Below are 21,720 nucleotides of genomic sequence, written 5' to 3'. Positions count from 1 at the left end.
TGTACACAAGGTCCTAATTGGACTCTGTGGAAAAAGCTTTCTATACATTTTTAACAGGACTTTGAATAATAAGATCACTTAGCAGAAATCCTGCATAAAAACAAATTGCATAACTCTGCATGAGCATGTCTTCTGGTGTCATTTCAGTGCCAAATAAGAATTAATGTCCTAAAGGCATCTGATACCCTGAGAAATATTAGTCACTCTTTGTATATCAAGGATGCTTTTTATTCTAGATTTATGTATGTTCACAGGGGGGAAAGAAATCAAGGAAGAAAATGCCTGAAGTGGGTAACTTATGCAAATTTGAAGTGGCTGAGATAGGAAGCCATGAAAACTAGCAAGTGTGAATAAGCAGCAAAAGTAATCTGCAGCCTTGTTGCAAACTTGAGATCTTTTCTTCACTAAAACATTTCTTTCTCTGTTTAACAGCAAGTTGCAAAGTCCTAATTTTAGAATGAATATTGGTTAATGCAGATAAATCCAACATTGCATGTCTAAGGGCTGAAATGGAGTTCTAAGCAAACAGTCTTTTAATTTTTGCTAAATCTGGCAAAACAAAAGGGTATAAAATTGCTCTAAATGATTTTTCTTTGTGGTTATGGTCCAGCTCCATAAAGATGTGGAGTGCGTGATTCTGCGCAGTCACTCAGCTTTCATGGATTTTACTAGGGCTTACAAGATCCCTAGCTTGAGGAGACAAGACTTCAGCCCTGTCTTCTCCAGCAGAAGAGGTGCCCTCTTATCTTGCCTTAGGTGACCTTACCTTGTGCACCAAACATCAGGCAAAATCCATCAGTGAGAGGCAGACTGGAGTCTTCACTGAATTAGCAGGTCAGGTGGAGACTGCGAGGGAGCCATGACTTTCCCACAGCCCATTAACACTTGTGGGTTTACAGCTCTCTCTGTGTGTTAGCGTATCCCTTAGAAATGAAGATGCACTGGTGGAGCTTTACAGGCTTCATCAATTTGCAGCGAGCCCGCGACTCCTAGATCAGTTAAGCATTTTTGTAAGAGACCGTAAGATCCCATGGTGATTTTAGAGCTTGTGGACGCCGTTACGCACAGAGCTGTCTTTGCAAAATGTCTGAGCACGTACCGTTTGGTGGCTGTGACAGTGCTTTTTGTCACGCTACATGTGGCCCTGATAAGTCCGCCATCTCAGGCCAGTTTTGGAAGGAGCTGAAGCTGCTGAGGCACCTGCGGCACCCGCTGACGCCGTCTCCGCTCTGTGCTCCCGCAGCAACCCGGACCTGAGGCGGACGGAGCCCATCATCGAGAGCCCGCTGCAGCGCACCAGCAGCGGCAGCTCCTCCAGCTCCAGCACGCCCAGCTCCCAGCCCAGCTCCCAGGGGGGCTCCCAGCCCGGCTCCCAGGCGGGCTCCAGCGAGCGCAATAGAGTCAGAGGTGAGGTGGCTTTTCCCTTCAAATGTTCGTAGCGCCTGATCTATTTTCGGAGGTCGTTTGATAAGCGGGAAGGGCAGGATGTCTCTGATCTCATTTGTGTTTAAGAAAAAAAATTTCCACCCAATTTCTGAGTTCTCTCTGGGACCAACTTGCCCCTTTGCAACCCAAGCTGGTAACACTCCCTTGGGCCAAGGCTGGTGAAGGTGCTGCCTGCAGAGTGACAGCATGTCCTGGGCAACTGCCCTCTACTTAATGTCACAGCGACCTGTAATTTATCCAACGGAGATGGGCTGCACTGCAGGGTAAAAAAATGAATACCAGCACGCTTTCTATCCCCAAATTGACCCCAAATTCACTTCTTCTGTATGGGTTTCTTTGGGAGTGTGTTAACGTTTGGGTGGGGTATATGGTGGTTTTGGGGGTTGTTTTTGGGCTGCATCTCTGCACAGAGCATGAGATGGGAGCAGAGAAATGAACTGGTCTGTAAGCAACTTTCTCTAAAATGCTTTCAGAAGGGAACTGTGTTTACACTGGGTTTATGTTCCTAGCTGAATTGCTCCCTAGCATCTTAAAGCCGTTCTTAAAGATCTTCTGCTCCCCTGTTTAATCGCACTAGGAGCTGCTAAAGCACATACAGCCACTTTATCTGCATTTCTGTCACAGCCCTGGAATATAAATCCAGAGAGCTGAAGCGCATTAAAACAAATGCTGCATCCATGCTTTGAATTTTTTATGACCTGGCTAGAAGATGACGCGTCTGTTGTCGAAATAATCACTTCGCTAGGTAGTCAATAAAAGGGACTTATGACCGATTGTCCTTTTTGGTTTGTTTTTGTTTTTACTAATGAGGAATCCTGTGACAGATAATCTCCTAGCAGTGTCAGATGCTGCAGAGCTGCTGATTTCTCCCGCAGCCTGCTCTTGTGCGCAGCGAATGTGTTCCCGTAGTGGAAGAAGGGCAGTGGTGTTGAGAGAGGGCTGCCTGTGGAGGCCGGACCTGGTTGTAGGTGTGTTGCTCTCCTGAGCCAAGCAGAAAGGCCGAGGAGGGTTTTTCCAGACAGCAGGAGGGATCGGGGAGAGGTGAGGCCCGTGATGTCGTGGCCTCCTGAAAGGTCCGAGAAGGGGGAAACCTGCTTTCCTAGATGAGCAGGCACCTTGCAGAGGTGGCATGTGGCAGGGCACGCGGCCTCCTGCCTCGCCAGAGCTGTCATTCCCCACCGTCTCCACTTTCCTTTTGCCCAGGAAACGTCAAACCAGAAGGGTCACCTGTGCTCCCCCACGAGCCCGCGAAGATAAAACAGGAAGACAACAGAGACGTGACGCGACCGAGCCGACCTGCTGTGAGTCTTAAATTATTTCCTGCAGGAATGTTGCCAACCGGATTGGCCATGTTTCCGTTCGGTGCCATAGCACAACCTTGGGGACCCATAAAAAGAGGCTAGTGCCTTTGCTTCTCCAGCTCAGAGACTCGCAAACAACACTCTGGCAAGAGCCTGTGGGGGATCTGAATGCTTAAGAGCGTGCATGATTTCTACCAGTAACCCAAGCCTAGGGGAAAGCACTTAAGGCTGCGATTTAAAGTCAGGCAGAGGCTTAAGTGCTTTGCTAGCTTGGGGCTGGCGCGTACGTACGGCGCATTGTTGTGTTCCGAGCTGCACGGCCGGGCCCGCGCCGCCCGCCGAGGGCTGCTCCCCGCGGCAGCCCGGGACCCCTCCGCGGCTCGCGGGCAACCCTGGCAGTCACTTCTGTACGCTCTGGTTTTACTGCTCCGCTGGCAAAGGCCCAGCAAAGTCTCACCCGAAGTGTTTCTTTCTGGTTTAATGTTGTTGACATTTGTATTTTTAAAACTGCAGAGTCGACCTAATAACCAAAATGAATTTCCACTGCTTTCTCTTTTTTAATGTGTATTAATGTTTTGTTGATGTTGTTTTTTCTTTACACTCCACAGCGTTGAGCTAACAATTCTAATTTTATTTCTAACCTGCTTGCCCTTCCTCTGGCTTTTTCCTGTCCCGATCTGTTTCCTCTGATGCTGATTAATCTTCCCTTACTCACAGAGCTATAAGAAAGCTATAGATGAGGTTAGTGATATCTTTTCTCAGTGGGTCATGCCTATGCAAGGTCGCCTAGTTAGCGCTTAATATCAAAGCGGGTTTTCTTGGTGCTGACATTCAAAAAGGTGGTAATGCAATCTTTTCAGACCGAAAGATTGTGTTTTGGCGTAGCGGGCCGGCCTGCGGGGAGGGAGATGGATCGGTCGGTCTGCTCTGCTCGTACGTGGGCCGTGGGAAACCCACTTGCAGGCCACTTGCATGGAGGCCGTGGCGAGAAGTCCGTGCGCTCTCACGTGCCGGGCAAATCGTGTTACTGTCGTTCCGCATATGTGAGAGTGAAAGACCAAGAGCAGATTTTTCTTACGCTAATGGAGAGCATGTGGACAGACTGTGTGGCACATCAAATTCTGCTCTCAGCTGCAGCCCACGGGCACCCATTGATTTCAGTGGGAAGATTGAGCTATATTGAAATGCAATTCAGACCTAATTCAAATGAAAGCACTTGGCAAGTAGAAGAAAACAGTAGTGGGATACAATAATTAATTCATTGCTATGAACCAGACCATCAGCTGCAAAGAGCGATTCCCTGGAGCTATCTTGGCTTACAGCAGCCGAGAGTCTCACCCTCGTATGCAGGTGCTCTTCACCCACCAGTCGCCAGTGCAGGTGAACGTGTAACCCCCAGCACAGACACGGAAATTCCTAATTACCCAGGTGGCACGCTGCACAACGGGGTGATCTTAGCTCTCCCAAACTGTTGCCCTTCTTGCTGGCACTGGGGTTTTACAGTGACGACTGTTCCCGGCTGGAATCAGAGCCGCCGTCAAACCCAACGCCCAAGCGAGTTCTTGCTGGAAGCAGCAGGGCCAGGTTTGGCCAGGCTCGCTCAGCCCCTGCCTCCGCCGAGTTCAATGAGATTGCAGAGAGAGTAAGTTGATCCTGTCCATGCACGGTGCGCTCCAGATCTTGAGAAGTGTTTCAGACATTTTTGTTTCTCCCATGTCAAGGTTTTATTGCGTGTGTTTAAAAATTACAGCCTAGTAGAAAGTAGAGGGAGAGGGTCAGGGATGGACAATAACAATGTTTGGAGTAGGAGATCAGTGATAATCCTGTTAAGATATGCTGCTGGGTAGATAACTGTGTGAACTTACCATGGATAGAGTAAGCTTGCTGAGCTCATTCTTACATGTAAAAAGCTGCTTCTCCCTAATTAATAGGTGTGAGGGCAGATATCTCAGAACACGGAGTCTCTTGTCCCCAGACAACAGCTAGATTGACTTGTCTAATGCCAGATGGGGAAGAGTTTGCAGGCAGGTTGTTGGGGACCTGAGAACAGGGTCTGAGTCAGCCTGGGCTGCGGCTGCTGTCTGTCTCTTGCTAGAAAACCTGCATGAAGGTTTTGAGGCAGCGTTGGTTAAAAGTTGCGTGGTCAGAGTCCATGCAGAATCCTTTAGGGGACATAGCAGCAGCTCGCCGCTCCAGACAGGCAGTATAACGCCCGCCTTTGCTTACCAGAGTCCTTTCAAAATGTTTAGGGTGCTCACGGTGCCACACAGTATTCCTGGAAAATAATGGAGGTTCTGCACATGGACTTCGTTACTCTGTTTGACTGGGTCTTGAAGACCTCTCCATCTTCCCATTTCATAAGAAATACCTACCTGGTAACCTCAGTACAATGGCATTCAGATGATTGGGTTAAATGTAAAAGCTCAGAAAGTAGTGTTAATGTGAAGGACGTTGACTGGTGATAGTAGTCGTAGTCTATCCTATTAAAACAGTAGAGTCCTGAATTAGAACATTTTTACCATATGATTATCTTTAAAAATATGTGCACATCTGATAATGGTGAATTTTTAAATGTTCATGGGGAAAGACTAAACCTTCTTGAGCTCGTATTTAACTTGTCTCCCACGTGCGTTAATGTGTACACACCTCTCTCAGCTGTGCAGCGGTCATGGAAATCCCCAGTATCAGCAGCCTCTCCTGCCGGCTGTTTCCTGTAAAAAATAGAATATATGGAAGAAGGAAAACAATGTGCCGGTTAGCTAATATGTTCTCTTGGATAAAACATTAGCGCTGGAATTTGTTTAATGAGATGGTTTGTTAAGGAAAAAGCACATAAATCAGTATCTAAATAGAGGCAGCCTGTATGTTAAATTCAAGTTAAATGAGCTATATGATTTTGGAAACCAAACTGACTTGATTCCAGCAAATATTAGATCTAAAGAAGTCTTTGCAATTAGAAGTAATTAAAAAGTACAGATACTGCTAACTTATGTATTATGTCACCTTCAGTAATAAGACTTCAAACACATTTGGAGCTACAGAGCGCTTGCTTCCTAGTTGTCAGATTGTTTTTGGTCCAAGAGCAAGTCAGTGAAGCCATTTAATCCTACAAAGTGCTCATTATCTAGCGAAAATGATAGCATCAAAGAATTAACCATCCTGAGGCAAAGCTTTAAGTATAAAATATGAGTTATCTGATGATATCGTCTGGGACTATTATTGCTATTATAACTTCCAAATTAGTTATTAAAAACTAATTACGCTGATTTTTGAAATATTTGGCTAACTACCTTCTAGTGATGACCGCAGAAGGCTGATAGCATATGTGCGTTAATCAGCTCTCGGCCTGATGGAAGAATTTCAATAAGCCCACGCTTTTCCGACACGTGGAGAGGTGATACGCCTGCGTTGGGACATCTGTGTTTTGTCGCAGCGCTGCCGAGTCGGACCCTTACTCTCTGAGCAATCTCGTTCGGGACAGGGGAGAGGCATCGGGATGGGATCCCGGCGTTGGGAAGAGATCCCGCCGTCCCCCCGGCCCGGTCCCGGCGTTGAGAGCAGCCTGGGGCAGCCTGCAGAGGCTCTTTGGGTGCGCGGACAAGCTGGCTGGGTGCACTGAGCATGCCGGGCCTCTGCCGGCAGCGCTGGCTGGGAGCCGCTGGGCGCACGTCGGCCCTCGCAGCGGGCGAGGAGCTCGGCTGCTAGAAATGCCCCCTCTGCCCTAGCGGAAATCTCTACCAGCCGCTGCGACCGGCGGGAAGGGCTGCAGTTTTGTCGCCCTGGTGAACTTTGCTTAGATGTGGAAGATGCCAGAAAGCAGCCTGATTTCCCATAGTTAGTGCAGGAAGCTCAACTGCAGTTTTAAGAGGCTCTTGCACAGTCTCCTCTCAAAGTCCTTTGTAGAGTTGAGAAAGCTCCGAGCCAAATCAAAGGAAAGCGTTCAGTAAAGAGCATGTTTTGTGCTCTAAACCAGGAGCATTGTTAGGCTGTTCAAATTTCATTGACTTATTTAGGAGCAGAAGCAATCATGTCATAGAAGCTGCTGCAGCATTAATTAGAGTAATTAGTTGTCGTGACTGCAGATTTGACTGTGTTTCAATCCCAAACATGTTGGCATCAAAAATAACTCTTTAAATACCATGTTCTCTCTTAAATCATGATGAAGAGCCTTTCCTTAAAGTTACAGAGAACGTTTTGATTTGGAGAGGGATACGTGATACCTGCCAACCGGGTTTGCTGTGAGGCAGAGATTGATTTCTGTTCTTAAAATAGATTTTTTTCTGCGTGCTAATATTTATGGGTCTGATGCAAAGCCCTCTGATGTCCGTGGAAGACTCTCCTCTACTTCAGTGGACTTTGAACCACACCTTAACGTCTAGTCATGCACCCAGGGCCATGCTCTTTAGTATGCACCGAATTTCGTAGCTGCTATTTAGAGCGTGGATAAAATGAGGCACTTGGATAATAGGTTTTTACAGAGGATTAAAATTGCCCCTCGTGTTTCTTCTCTTGCCATGTGGAAAATGATTAGCGTTGTTGGAGAGGAGAGGGAAAAACGGGATTTTCAGATGGCACAGCCAGCAAAACTGAAGGGTATTTGCCCGAACGGCCAAACCACGTGTGTGGCTGCCTCGGTTCGGTACCCGGGCCGGGGGGAAGCCAGTGTGGCGTGGCCGGAGCCCGGCAGGGCATGCCTGGGAGCAGAATGGGGTTGTCCACGTGCCACCCGGGAGCTGCCAGCCCCACCGCGCTCCGGGGGCAACCACCTTCCTTTTAATTTCAATGATGGATCGTTCCTGAGAATTTCTCACTGCCGCAGCCACAATGCGGTGTGACTTGAGGGCAAATTTAAATGTCGATGAAGTGTTGCCTTTGATTTGTGTAGTATTAGGGATAAATAATTACTCCACTCGAAGCAACGAGTGCTTCATTTTAGGTTCTAATCCAAATGACACAACAGAGCTTATTATGTCCTTAAGAATAACCAATAACTGCAGTACAGATTGCTTGCAAAATCTTACTGATTCATGATTAAAAATAAACTGGGTTTCCATCTCAGCAGTAGAAGTTTTTTCATCGTTTTCTTCCAATGTCGACGGGATAGATTTTAGAGAACTCCCTTTGCAAATGTAATTAATATTGCTCTAGTCGCTCTGCTGGAACGGGAAACTGGAAATTTGTGGAATGCAGTAAAGAGAGAATATGGCCATAAGACAACTGTGGAATTTAGTATTTTTCAATGAGTTTCTTTCTCCCTAATCCTTTATCTCTGACCGAATGCACTGATGGCTACCTCGGTCACTAATATAGGGAGAAATGGTAAGACTGGCAATTGCGATGCTGTGTTCGTCATGTGCATGTGTTGTGCAACGGAGTACTCTAACCCATTCTAATTAGAGCTCTCATGCTTTTTTGCCCTACTGCTTCCCCCTGCATTGCTATAAAAGCATGTAAGATAACAAAAAGTCTATTTTCTACACGGTGCCTGCAATGTTCCTTGTTTTGAAATAACAGTGTCTATTTTATGACTGTCGGGTCTCAGGCCTCATCAAAGTCATGGTAAACTGAAAACTGAAACTGCAAACTGGAAAATTTCTAATAGGTTTTGGGACTGCTCCTATCTTTTTCTTGTTTGAACCTTTTTTTTTTTTGTCTTTGCTTGTAGGCTGTCACATTTCACAGAAAGTGCTTAATGGCTCCCACTGCAGGATTTTTTTTAATGATTTTATTTTTTTTTTAATCTGGTGGCTGACTCAGAGCCGTGACTCACAAGTCTTGCCGACAGCGGTGCTCCAGCACGTGGGGTGCTTCGCCGTGGCCACCCCGTCGCGGCCTCGCAGCCGCTGCCCAGCAGCACAGGCTCATCGCTGCAGCAGCTCCTGACCGGGGGATTGCACCCCTCCATAGGAGATGCTCTCATTGCTTTCTTCCCGAATGCATTTATTACAGAATAAATACAATTTATGGGGTTTCTCTGAGAAGTTTCAAAGAGAAAACCCTGCAGGAGAAATTCTGCAAGCCTGTCTTTGAAATTACATTGTTTTCCAGTTTACTATGATGGTGACTGAACTTCACCTTTTCCAATAAGTATACTTTTGTCGTGTATATACATATAAGTGTGTATATATATACACATACACGTTCCAAACAGAAAAAGAACAGGTTGGCTATTGATTTTTCAGTGAGCATAAAGCAGTTTTGTTTTGTTTAATAAATGCTACATGCTACAAACATTGTCTTACGTTTGTCTCATGTTTGTAATGACTCCGTACAGCTATTTCTTGTTGCTCGTGCTGTTAGCATTGGCTTTTGAAGAGATGTGTGTTGACGTTTTCCTTGCTTTAAATATAATAGCCATTGGTTTCTTGTTTTCTTGCCCCCATCCCCTATAGGATCTGACAGCCTTAGCCAAAGAGTTGAGGGAGCTGCGCATCGAGGAGACCAATCGCCCTCTGAAGAAGGTGACCGACTACTCCTCCTCCAGCGAGGAGTCAGAGAGCAGCGAGGAGGAAGAGGAGGATGGTGAAAATGAGACGCACGATGGGACTGTGCCCGTCAGCGACATCCCGAGGCTGATGTAAGAAGCCGCTTCTTCAGGGGGCACATGGTGAAGCTGCTGGGTGTTCACTCTCTGGAGTTGGACGCGTGAGAGGCGTCCAGCGCACTTGGGCAGGGCACAAGCAGGCTGCGAGGCAGCTGCTGGCAGCCTCCAGAGATGCCTCCTTGCTTTGGCTGCTTTCAGAACCTCCTTTCCCTCAGTTTTCTCATTTCTAAAACCGGAATAATTGCATTATTTTTCCTAACGTTGGTACCTATGGTTGGAAGGAGCTGCAAGCTCCTCACGCGAAAGCTCCCGCGGAAGTGCAGTGCGCTGTTGTTGGACGCACTGCGGTCACGCCAGTTCGGTCGTGTGCTTTGACAGGATGAAGGCAAGGCTGCGGTACCCAGCAGCGGGGTTAGCAGAGCTCCCCGGTTTCGTATGTTCGAGCCATTCCCATGCACGGGGTCCCTGTGGGCTCTCGTCCCTAATGAGGCCGGGCACCGCCTGTGCATTCCCAGCTCCCTCGCCGTCCTCTGGGTATTGGCAAGGAGGCGTGCATGGGGATGGCATGTTAAAAAGTGAACCATTTCATATTGATTGAAAGCCACCGGCGTGTAAGGCCTTTAAATGCAGAGTAACAGGTCTCAGCAGCAGCAGCTTCCTAACAGCCATCAACATTTTTTAGCACGCAGATAAGGCTGGGTCATCCAGGCTCAGTTTATTGTTTGCTTTTGATTTCATTTGAATTATATTTAAGCAGCTAGTCTGCTAATAAGAATGGAGGGTGCTCCCCACCTGTGCCATCCACTTGCTGGCAATCCTAAAATTTAGTATCTTTTAAGAATTAATTGCAGTCTTGTCGTATGAGCACAGAAATAAACTCAACCCATCCCATGGCACTGCAGTATCCCTCGATACTGGGTCCCACAAAGAGATAGGCAATGTTCTTATACAGAGTGTTTGTATTAAAAAAAGTTAAATTCTCATATGGACTGGTACCACACCACATTACGAATTGCTCCTCCAGACATTTTGCCATAATGTTACTGTAGAAAATCAGCCTCTTGGGTTGTTACAGGAGAAAGCCAGAGCAGAGCTAGGTCAAATTGGGTCCTTGAATGTAAGTGTACGTCTGAGTTTGGTTTTGCCAAATTTGGAGAGACTGGAGGAGGAGGTGGTTTCAAAGGCGTTCAGTGTAGGCCACCAAGGTAGAGTTCTCTAGTTTTGTGCTCTCTTTCGTATCTCTGATGATACTCACCTTCTTGTAGTGGGTCTTCTAAGTTAACATCAGAAACCGGTAAATATTTTCTGCCTCTCCATCTCTAATGACTTCAGGGCTAAATCATAGCTTAGGGCTACATTTCACCTGAAAAACAGAGGTGAGAGCTCCAGGACAGAGCTAGTACTCCTGCCCGCACTCCCTCCAAGCCCCATCCCCTTCACCTGCATGTTTGTATCACGGCAGGAGGAAGCTGGCAGTCCTGCCCAGGCAAGCCCAGCCCCGCTGCCCTGGCTCCTTGGTGGCATTGCCCTCTCCACTGGGCAGTGCTGCTGTGTGCTGAAGAGAGCCGGGACATTTAATTTAGGCCCTGGTGATGTGGGAAGCCTAAGTAAGCCCACATTAGGCTTCAGATCTGGTCTTCAGATCAGATGTCAAAAAACCCACCCTGTATTTGTAGAGTTGTTCTCTGATGTGTCGGATCCTCCAGTGCATTGCTCCCCTTTCACAGGTCGAGACGAGGAGTAAGGATTGTAGATCTTTTTTTAACTTTCTTAAAAAAAAAAACATGCCAGGTGGAGCAGAGCTACAGCTCCTCATTACCCAGGAGGCAGTGCTCCTCCTGTGCACCCTGGGAGGAAAAAGGCCTTGTTCTTTGTGTCTCTGCTCTATCTGTAGTGTCTTGACCAGACCCTGATGCTGTCTTCTGACAACAGAAATAATTTCCTTATACACTTAGGTGATAAAATCTATTCTAAGGTTTTCAGTAAGTCATGACAACAGTTTATTATTACAATCGCAACTTCAGAGGAGCCCAGGACAGTTTCAGTAGGGAATAAACCTAATCATAGAAACCACAGATCTCAGATTCACAAAATGCATAAGGAAAGGTGTCTATGTGCTGAAGGAAGACTCATCACCTACTCGTCATCAGATGTGACTCCGTCTGAGCCTTTTGTGGTTGCACTAACCCTGAGGAAGCACATGTCCAGTAGCAAAGTGCAGAAATCTTGAGAGGACCTCCTGGGAAGACAGACATGTCTGCCTGTTCCTGGTGGAAATGAGAGTAACAGCAGATATGCTGCAACTTTCGCTCAGACCGTAGGTCATCCCCCCGCAGTGTTCGCTCGTGCTCCCTGGTGCAGGGGTTTCCACTGCATGCAGGGAAGTGTCTGTCCCTGGGGCGCCTGGCACCATTTACACAACGCAAGATTGTAGTAGGTGAGCAAAGGGAGACAGTGCTCAGCAGGCACATAGCGAAACCGCAAAACCTACTTCTTTGCCGCTCTTCCTATGAGACACAAAGAAGCCTCACCCTCGCTGGAAATAATACTGTATTGAAAGATTTTTAATCAAGCCTGGCAAGCATATCCCTGTCCCTAATGCTTTTCCTTTCTGTCCGCAGACCCACAGGAATTCCTGGAAGCAATGAGCCGTACAACCTGGGAATGGTGACAACCCACAGTCTGGAGACATCCCATGCAGATACGTTTAGCAATATTTCAAGGGAAGGGACTTTAATGGTGAGGGAGGTAAGTTGTAAAACAAATGTTTCCATGGAGCATCTTCAGGAGGTTTTGTCCCTGTAAGCACAAAAATTAACCGTGCTGTGTATCCGGAACACAAAATGACGGAGTAAATTGTGCTCGTTAATGACCTCGCAAGACAATTTACACTCGGAGCAAATGTGACAAGCGCAAATGTTTCTCGCAACTACAAACAGCAGTGAATAGTAATACCGTGGCACAATGGAGCAGATTCTGCTATAAATTACTCTGCTGTAATCCCAAAATAGCTCCAGGCAACAGAAGTTATCTTCAGTTTTGCAGCGTTTATTTAGGATGTTTGGAATCCAGCCCAAAGTTTCTGTTCTTTTCAACCTTTGCCACCACTTAGCTATCAGAGGCGTCCAGCTGACGTAGGGCGGCTGCAGGCGTTTGCTTGCACGCTGACTGCAGTGCGCTGGTGCTGTTGGGGAGGGCCAAGCGCCCGCTCCCCAGCAGCCCCGCGAGCCTGGGCTTGCCAAGCGAGCTGGCTGCAGGGAGGCAGGGCCTGCTGCCCTGACGGCAGCCGCGGCTCTGCAGGCCGAGAAAGGCAGCTTCTCGGCTTCGGCGGTGCAGCGGTACGGCTGCAGTCGACCCCCCAACGCCTAATTTTCAGCTTTTTCGGTTGGAAATCTTGAGCCACTGCATTTGTCAAATTTTCAGAAATCAGATCTCCCCCTTGTCCGAACCTGCCTAATTCTCAGGTGCTCAGATAGGAGAGAGAGGAGTGCGGTGGATAAACGATGCGATGTGGCTTTGCCATTGCTAATGCCGCACAGGAGGAATGAGGCAGGGGAAGGCATGTTGTTGGCTATAGGACATCTCAGATTCCCCCTATCTCCCCCTGTATTTTTCTGTTCCTGTAACATGCTGGTGATGCTGTCTGAAACGGAGGCCGGTAGCAACTCTCCTGGGTGAGGGGGGATTAGGCCCTGCGAGTCAGTAAAACCGGGGTGTCGTTCTCCTGCCTAGCTGTAAGGGAGATGGATGCGAGGGGATGAGGAGGGAGGGGAGTTTGGACTGGGCAGTCGTAAAGGAGGAACCTTCAGATTGGCTGTGAAGTAGGCTTGAGCTTTTCTCCTGTCTTTGTTTATATAAAATATTCACACGTGAAGGAAAAAAAGTTCTGTGCAATTTTAAAAGAAAGAAAAGAGCTAGCAAAAGCAGCCACAGAGTGTTTGCTGCCTCCCACCATGAATTTTGGAGTTGGGCAGAACTGTGAACGCAGGCGTCTCTGCTCAGAGCAGAGACCCTGAAGCTTGCTCAGTCTGGTGCACTTCCTTATATCAGAGAGGAGGACGAGCCGCTCTTTAACAGGCAGCCGTTTTGGAAACGAGCATGGTGCTAAGCATTGCTACTCTAAAATGTGCCACTTTAACAAGGCCTTACAAGAAAGCCAGTGTCACAGAAGGATTTAAAAGCCACAGGAAAGAAAAGCAGCTGGAAAAATCCATTTGGAAGGAGGAAATGTTATCAGGAACCCAGACAGCAGTCCTGTGCTGGATGCACACTCTTGCTCCCAGTCCACAGCTCTAGCAGGCAATGGCGAGACTCTCGCTGGTGCGAGCGGCTCTGGGTGAAGGACTTTTGTGCCGTCCTCCATAGGCAGGGCAGCAAGGTGGTTTAAGGTGATGATAATGAGTAAAAAATCTTCAGAAATGACTCAGAAGCGATCAGAAAGTTGGTGAGCCCATTCAGAGGGATTTTTCCACTAATCCTGCAAATGGATAAGTCTCTAACAATCTCACTGATGTGCTGCGGGTACCTGGGGTCATCAAAATGACAGATACCTCAAAGCCAGGAAGGGAAGGGAGAAGTTTCACAGCACCTGTCTTGCACATGGTGCAAATGGAGAGAAAGGGGGAATACACGGTAGAACGGGCAAGTGTTTGCTTGACATAAACAGCCGTTGTTTTAAATGGCAACATGTAGAATAGAGATTTGTTATAGCATGGGGCTGACATTGTGTTTTGAATTTGGGGGGCACAGAAGGTGTGTCAGGTAAGTTGTCTCCTCGTGCCTCCACCTTTGCCACTTGAGGGTGCTGAGAATTTGACAGCAACGTGGACAGGGCTGTGCCCCCTGCGCTGTGTGTCGCAGCCCCCAGCACCTCTTCCCGGCACACCAGCCTGCTCAGGCGCCTCTTTAATAACGCGTATTCGTAGCAGCTGGTGGGGAGCTCTGCGAGATGCCCAGAGCTCTCCAAGGTCTCCAGTGCGAGTCGTCAGGTCTAAGGAGATGGTTGGGTTTGTTCACTGCTGATGGAGAGTCTGTGGGAGAGAAGGGAATTGAATAAGATTCTGTCTTGGATTAGAGTATTTACCTAAAAATGTCTATGGAGGAAGCTTTTCTCCGCACAGACGTGTAACTCTTGTTGACTCTAAGGGGAAATTCGCACGCAGAGCACGATAAGAGTAGCTGTGCTAACGTGCACAGGGGAAGCGCTGATGCTGTTCACTGCTGTTTTGTGGTACAGAAACATGCCATGGGGGCTGTGTTAGCATTTGCGAATCCTGCAATCAGGCTACTTGCCACTGTAGCTTTGAAAAGCCATTAAAGCTAACGCTGATCAAAGGGTCAGATTCTGCTGTCAGCCATGTCACTGGCCGGTGTCGCCAGTCCGGGGAGCAGAGCTGGCCATGGCATGGCCATGGGATTGACATCCATGGTGGCAAGACCAGAATCTGCCCTGAGATCCCTTTTTCAAAACGATGGTGATCAGGCTTCTCCTCTTACTGTAATGTGCCTAATTACTCTGGATTGACTTTGTGATTAATCCTGTCTTTATTTCTCCTGGGGGGTTGGTTTGATCTGATCTGCTGCTTGCCAGATTGCATGGGGACAGAAACAGCAGAGAGGGTCCTTGTGCTGTGCTTGCTTCAGGAACTAGGTGACTGCAGTCGACTTGGTTTGGGGTTTTTTCTCCTCTTTCTCTCTTTTTTTCCCCCCTCTCTTTCTTCCTCATGCCTTGTGTCTCTGCAGACCTCTGGTGAAAAAAAGCGTTCAGGCCACGCAGCCAGCAATGGCTTTGCAGGCCACATCAATCTGCCTGATCTGGTGCAGCAGAGCCACTCGCCTGCAGGCACACCGACCGAGGCCCTGGGCCGAGGCTCCACGCATGCGCAAGACATGGACTCGGTGCCTGAAGTAGGTGGTGGGGGCTCTTCCTTGTCCTTTGCATTGCTTTACACGAGTATTAACACCTCTGTCTGATGAAGGGGCTTTCTCACCTTTTTCCCTGGCTTTCTTTGCTCTTCTCTCTCTCTGTCTCCAGTCCATGTGGATGATTGTGAGTCTAGTGGAAATAAAAGGGAATACGTTGGATTATTCGTATATTAGTATGTGTTTGGTGCAAGTTTGTAGCAGACCTAATCTCAAGCCACCACCTGTTTCTTTGTTAATGATGGCTTGAATGCTGCCAACATATGTGAAAATCCCAATCTTTTGGCACTTGGAAATACGAGAAGAACATGATACCCAGTGATGCCATTGACTTCATCTGGGCCAGGCTTCTGCCTGTAGCTATCTCTGATTCTTAACAGGACCTGAAAGGTTAACAAAAATTACTAAGCCAAAAAAGTTTTGTATAGTTCTTCAGTCTAAAAAAATTTTGCACCCCTTTAAAATTGTGTGTTTCTAGTCATGGCAGAGTAGTTTTTCCTGGTAGCTGTTTTACAGGGACATGATTGAACATAATCTTTGCACAGAACATAAAAAATCCTAACAAGCACAAGATGTTACACCTAAGACAAGTGAATTAGTGTGTCTTGCTTACCATTACCGACTGGGGGGACCATGCACATTTTCCTCTGTTTTTCCATGAAAAATCAACCCCTTTTGTGTTAAATAAGCTAGTTTATTTTGGTTTATTTCTTTTCTTTTTGTTGGACACACATTAGAAGTTTTGTGATCTTGTTCTCTTTTTTGTGTATGATGCACCCATTTTGTGGTTTACTTTACTAGCAGTATAAAAATTGCTTGAAGTTGTGCATTGATAAAATGTAAGAACAGATGGTGCATGACTCGACCTCAGGGTTTTATCCATTTCCTTTGAAAGCAGTGATGAGACAGCTAATCGTGAAAGTAGCACCTTCCAGAGTTATTCCGAGACGGCTTAAACATAGGCAGGCAAGCTACAAGGATCGGGTTTAAATATATTCATTTATGGAATACCAACCAAGAAGATCTTTTCCATTTCTGAAAATGCATTTTTAGGGCTAGCCGGGAGTGGGTGGAAGCAGAAAGTTGTGAATTCCAGTAGCGCAAGCAAAGCTCTCCCCACCTGGCCGGCAGCCACATAGACATCTTATCTGGAAGTTGGACCTTGTCCTGGTGGTATGCCCATCCTGCACTTGATCCACACGGTGAGACAGACAGCAGGCTTCGGTGTGCTGACGGCCATGTCTGTGCTCTTCATCTGCACCATCGGTGTTAGCGTTGTGTCCCGCTGGCGTTTTAGGGCAGCGGCACTTGGAAATGAGAGGTATCCTCATGCGGGGATGCCCTCAGAGGAGTGCTCAGGAGGCTTTCGGATGTGTTGGCAGCAGAGGGGACTGGCTGCTCTCCGTGGCGGCTCCTGACCTCCGCGGGCTCCGTGCTGCACCCAAGGTCACGTTGCCTCTGTGAAATAGCATCAGTCACGCTGGCTCATGCCAACGATAACATTGAGACTGTTGCAGCTCGTGGCCTGTGCTTGTTTTAACAGCAATCCTTTACAAAGCGGCTGCTGGCAATTCAAGTTATTGCATTTATTTATTTAGTTTTGGCCACTGTCAGAATAGGTTTCCGCCTGGGTTGCAGGAGCGGCAGATCAGTGATTACTGCAAACGTATCACTCTGCAGAACCAGCTGCAATGTGTCAGAATGAAGGAGATAGAAAGGGACCTCACGTTATCTCATCTGCAGCTTGATACTGTCTCTATAAGCTGAGACGGAGCTTTATAGAAGGTTGAAGGGGACCTGCAGCAAGGTGAGGTCTTAATATTTAAATAACAGATTTGGAAGGTACGAAAATGCCAATTTCTTAGGAGAAGAACAGCTGAATCTGAGCAAAGAAAAAAGATGCTGGATGCATCCAAATGAAGGATTTGTACATTGTAAGTCATTTATTTGAAAGCATCTGGATCAGGAAAGGATGCCTGTAAATACTGGATTTTTCCTTCTTGAACTGCTGGTCTTTATGGAAAAAACATGCTATGCAGGAAAAAATGAGTGTTTATTGTATATGAAAGAAACAGAGTAGGGAGTATATCTGATATGCACATACAGACATTTTGGCCATACTGTACACACAACTACGCTATCTTTTGCTGTAGTGTTCTTCTCCTCAGGCGGTTAACTCCTTGCACGACTCTTAGTTACCATTTATTTTTTGGAAATTCATCCTGTTTCTATGGAAACAAAAGCGACGTGACGAAGCTGTTGGCATACAGATAGCGAGGGAAGCAAGAGGCGCAGTGCGTTGGCAGGCGCGGGAGATGGATGCAGCCCTTCGTGCAGGCTCCTCGCAGCACCGCGGCATGTTCACTGCCACCAGCAAGGGGCCCAAGCCTGGAGCCGCTCCAGCGGGGCCCTTCCCCTGCCTGGCACACTCCGGCCAGGAAGCCTCTCCTGGTAGTTTCCATCCTCCGTCGCCTCTGGCCCGTGGTCAAAGTTGGATTTGCTGCGGCGAAATACTGGAAACATGCAAAACTTGAGAGTGCTCTGTTCAACTAAATATTCACTCTTCAGCTCCTTAGGTTAATTCTTCCTGCCTGCACCAGGAGAGCTGCAGTTCTTCCACGCAGCTCAACGGCTTCTTTAGAGCAGGGCAGGTCCCACGAGGGACGCGGTGGCTCTCCCGTGGGTGCTGATCCTCTTATCCATGCAGTTTGCCAGCGTGGTGGCTGCCAGCTTTGGCTTTGAACACGGATAGCTTGGTGCTGGTGACTTAGTGACTTAAAAGAAAGCTGAGGAAGATTTCCTTTAGGGAAGGAAAATGTCCTGAGGAAGGAAAATGTGAGCAGTCCTGCTGTTGCTGCTTCTGCTGAAAGATTTGATTTTCGCTACTGTAACAGCTCTTAATATAGGTCATAAATAAAGAATATCCTGGGTAAATAGTGTAATAAGAAATATAAGCTGCTCAACGAAAGGGGGAGATGGTCTCACTTTGGCTCCCAAGGTAAGGATTTCATTTTGCCTGGGAGAAGGTCTTAGCCTTATTTTCTGCCTTAACAGAGCAATGGCTTCAAAAAAAAAAAGTAATGTGATGTTATAACGTGTTCCTCTCCAAATTCCCTTAGTGAAGTATTGCCTCTGCCATTCCCTGTGATATGTTCAGGTTAAGGTTTATCAACTTAGGAATGGCTTTTTCTGCATTCTCACTTGAGATGTTGTAGACAACTTAAAATACTTTATTGAAATTACAAATAAGCCATATGTGATGGGTTACTATCTGTGACATACACATGATATGTGATAAATACCAGCATTTGAGGGGGGATGGAGCAATGTGGGTAAGGCTGTCTGCTAATGGTTTTGCATATCGGCTCTCCCTAAAAGACTCTCCCTAAATAACCATACGACTTATCCCCAAACCTTTTCTACCTCTTCCCACCTCAAGTGCATAACTTTCTCCCAAAATCTAGTAGAGTAGCTGGGCATACTGAAGGGGCACTGATCAGTCATGCCTCAGTGATAAACTTGGGGACTGGTGATGATATAGCCCAGCAGAATGAAAAATAGGCATTTTGCTCAAGAGCTGAGATGTGCTGCTTTCCTGGGAGAATCAGTATTTTGGTCCAAGCCCAGCAGATCACTAGATAACAGACAATAAGCCTGAAGCGGTATTATGGCTACATGAGCTCTCTTGTGGAAGTTTTACAGGTCCTAAAATAGATTCTTACAACCCGTTGAAATAAAGTCTTCCTTCAGACTGTGCTAGGCAGGCGTTTGGCTAAGGCATCGGCACGAGGAAAGCGGCAGTCACACTTTTTGCAACTCTTTAAGTTCCGTCCGTGGTGCTTTGTCGGTGCCGTGTGTTGCACGTGGTGGTTACGCCGCGGAGCGATGCAACGCTGTGGGCTTTCCTGGGGCTCCCAGAGCTCTCCTGCAAGGCTCGTTGGCAAACATGGGGGGCGGGAGATCACGGTAAGGTGGAAAACAAACCAGCCCTTGCCTGCTCAGCATCCCGCGCTGGACTTTTGAGGCAGGTGTATTAGACATGGAGAGGTTATTTTTACCCGCATTTACTTTTGGCTCCGATGCTGTGGCTTCTCGGCTAACCCGGCTCGCGGCTGCGCTGTGCTTGTGGCTGAGCCGTGCAGCCGGCCCCGGCACCGCTCGCCTGGCCGCTCCCGTCCTTTCGCCTGCTGGTGCTCCACAGGCTTCCCTGCATCCCGCCTCGTGTCTTCCCTGACGAGTGACTGGGGGAGGAGGAGCAAACGTTCATAGAAAATCACCGAAAGCAGAGGGTTCATGAAGAGCGCGGCAGGGGCAGCGCTGGGTGTGCTACCTGGAAGCTCCCCTCACCAATATTATCATTACTTCTGCGCTCTGAGCTCTTGCTCTGCTCTTTATTTTCCAGTATGGTATGGGAAGTAGCACCAAAGCCTCTTTCACGCCGTTTGTGGACACCAGAGTGTATCAGACCTCACCTACTGATGAAGATGAAGATGAAGATGAAGAATCGTCTGCTACTGGTAGGAAGCAGTGTGGAGGGGGAGGCCTCACAAAAGCCAGCTCGTGGAAGCCGCATAGCCACACCGAATCTCTTTCAGATTTCACTTACTCTTATCCAAATATTGCTTATGTTTGTATCCTTGTGCTCTCCAATTTCATACAAATCCTTCTCTCCCCACCAGTAAAATAACACAAGAAAGGTCTGATAGAGAACAGGGAATAGCAAAAATCCATCTATCCCTGTCTGTAAGTGCAGCTGGGAAAAATGTTGAGGCCTCCTTTGCCGAACTGGGAGGTGGCAAATAGCTCCAAAAAGCTTACAATTGCTCGGAAATCATGGAAAATGGATGGATGTGGACAGACAGGCAGAGAATAGTGTTGGTCAACTTTGTAGGCTGGGTTGGGGCTCTGGGCACATCATCTGCTTGCGCGTTTGGTGTTGGTTCAAACCCACGAGGAGACACTGAGCTCCTCTCTCAAAACTAGTAGCTTGTAGCATAGTGATGACTCCCTTGTCAGAAAAAAACTGGGTAGTTTCTTCCTATTCCCCAAAATCCTGAGAGCACAAGTATATAGAGCTGGTCAGTCATGGCTCCTGGTTTGGTTTTGTTTCTTTCCAGCACTGTTTACCAGTGAACTGCTCAGACAAGAGCAGGCCAAGCTGAACGAAGCGCGGAAGATCTCCGTGGTGAACGTGAACCCCACCAACATCCGCCCCCACAGCGATACCCCCGAGATCCGGAAGTACAAGAAGCGCTTCAACTCGGAAATACTCTGCGCTGCGCTGTGGGGTAAGCTCCTCATCACGCGCCACCCTCTGCAGAGTTTCTGGGAGCATGTGGCTAGCAAGAAAACACGAATGTTTTATCCCAGAACTGAGCCTCTGCCTTGGGTGGCCCCACTGTCCATCCTGCACAAGGCGAGTGTCCGTTCTGTCCTTGTGTCCCTGAGCGTGCCCGCATGCACTAACTGGGCCAGGAGGTACGCAGGGACGCTCAGCCCCCCGTCGCAGCCGTGGGGACCTGCGTATGTGTGTGATAGCTTGAAGACTGAGGTTGCTGTCTCAGGAAGACACGTGCTTGTTTCCTGCGTGTCACCCAGCAGTTTGCATTGCCTATCCTTCCTGTCAAGGCCATAATGTGGCAGTCTGGCTCCTAAGAGGCAGAATGAGATTGTTATCAAAAGTACCTTTGTGGCTTCAGATCAGTGGTAACTCTGGCCCTAGCAGTTAAGCTTTTTCTTCCTGGTTTTTTGCCTGAAAGTGAACATTATTTTGCTTCCACTAATGAAAGCAATGTGGAAAGGTACCAAAGTGTGAAGTATTTTAAGTCTTGGTTTTGCTGTAAGAGTGACCCTTGATGTTTATAGGAACACCACCCTTAGTTGTGACTGTCACTCTTTTGGCGGTGTCTGAGATAGGAGGGAGTGAGCTTAGGATATAATCCTTTGGAGCAGGCCCTCGGCGGCCACAGCCGTGGATCCCAGTGCCAATTATCCTCTCTGTTTCATGCACAGGTGTCAATCTCCTGGTGGGCACAGAAAATGGCCTGATGCTACTGGATCGAAGTGGACAAGGGAAGGTCTACAACCTGATCAACAGACGACGATTTCAGCAGATGGACGTACTAGAGGGCCTTAACGTCCTCGTGACAATATCAGGTACAACTGCTGCTCTCTCCACAGTTAATTAACCTTTTCATTCCTATTCGCCGAGCAGGTCCTGCTCAGACAGAACCCAACAAGGAGAGCAATCATGGTTTGACAAGGCAGTGAGCTCTGCTTTGCAGTCTGAGCGTACGCGCAGGCCTCCACTTAGGCATCCAGCTGCACTCCGGGTGCCCTGGGCAAGGCGAGGGCCAAGGACTTGTCCCACCTCGGGTTTTAGACTCCAGAGCTCCCAGCTCACACCCATGGGTGCTTTCTGGCAAGAGGGTAAAACCGCCATTGTCAAACCTTGCAGGAGAGTGCCCAGCTGCCCTCCCTGTAGAGGGAGGAGCACGGCCCCCAGTC

At 47.9% G+C, this 21,720-nt stretch overlaps 1 protein-coding gene across 4 annotated transcripts in view; it reads left to right on the top strand.

The window, feature by feature from the left end:
- Positions 1 to 21,720, top strand: part of TNIK (TRAF2 and NCK interacting kinase) — a 197,997-nt gene that overhangs the window by 165,914 nt on the left and 10,363 nt on the right. For 3 of the 4 annotated variants that reach the window (XM_026105684.2, XM_026105681.2, XM_064516611.1), the window contains 8 exons: positions 1,244 to 1,407; positions 2,650 to 2,747; positions 9,140 to 9,324; positions 11,913 to 12,039; positions 15,034 to 15,198; positions 19,616 to 19,730; positions 20,331 to 20,501; positions 21,226 to 21,369. In XM_026105684.2, the coding sequence (XP_025961469.1) occupies positions 1,244 to 1,407; positions 2,650 to 2,747; positions 9,140 to 9,324; positions 11,913 to 12,039; positions 15,034 to 15,198; positions 19,616 to 19,730; positions 20,331 to 20,501; positions 21,226 to 21,369 (1,169 nt within the window). The remainder of the gene's footprint in view (positions 1 to 1,243; positions 1,408 to 2,649; positions 2,748 to 9,139; positions 9,325 to 11,912; positions 12,040 to 15,033; positions 15,199 to 19,615; positions 19,731 to 20,330; positions 20,502 to 21,225; positions 21,370 to 21,720) is intronic. The other variant, XM_064516610.1, reaches the window with a different exon arrangement.

This window comes from Dromaius novaehollandiae, chromosome 9 (assembly GCF_036370855.1).
Source record: "Dromaius novaehollandiae isolate bDroNov1 chromosome 9, bDroNov1.hap1, whole genome shotgun sequence".
Lineage (NCBI taxonomy): Eukaryota > Metazoa > Chordata > Aves > Casuariiformes > Dromaiidae > Dromaius > Dromaius novaehollandiae.
The sequence above is the reverse complement of the archived record's forward strand: the minus strand, read 5'-3'. Positions and strand labels throughout refer to the sequence as shown.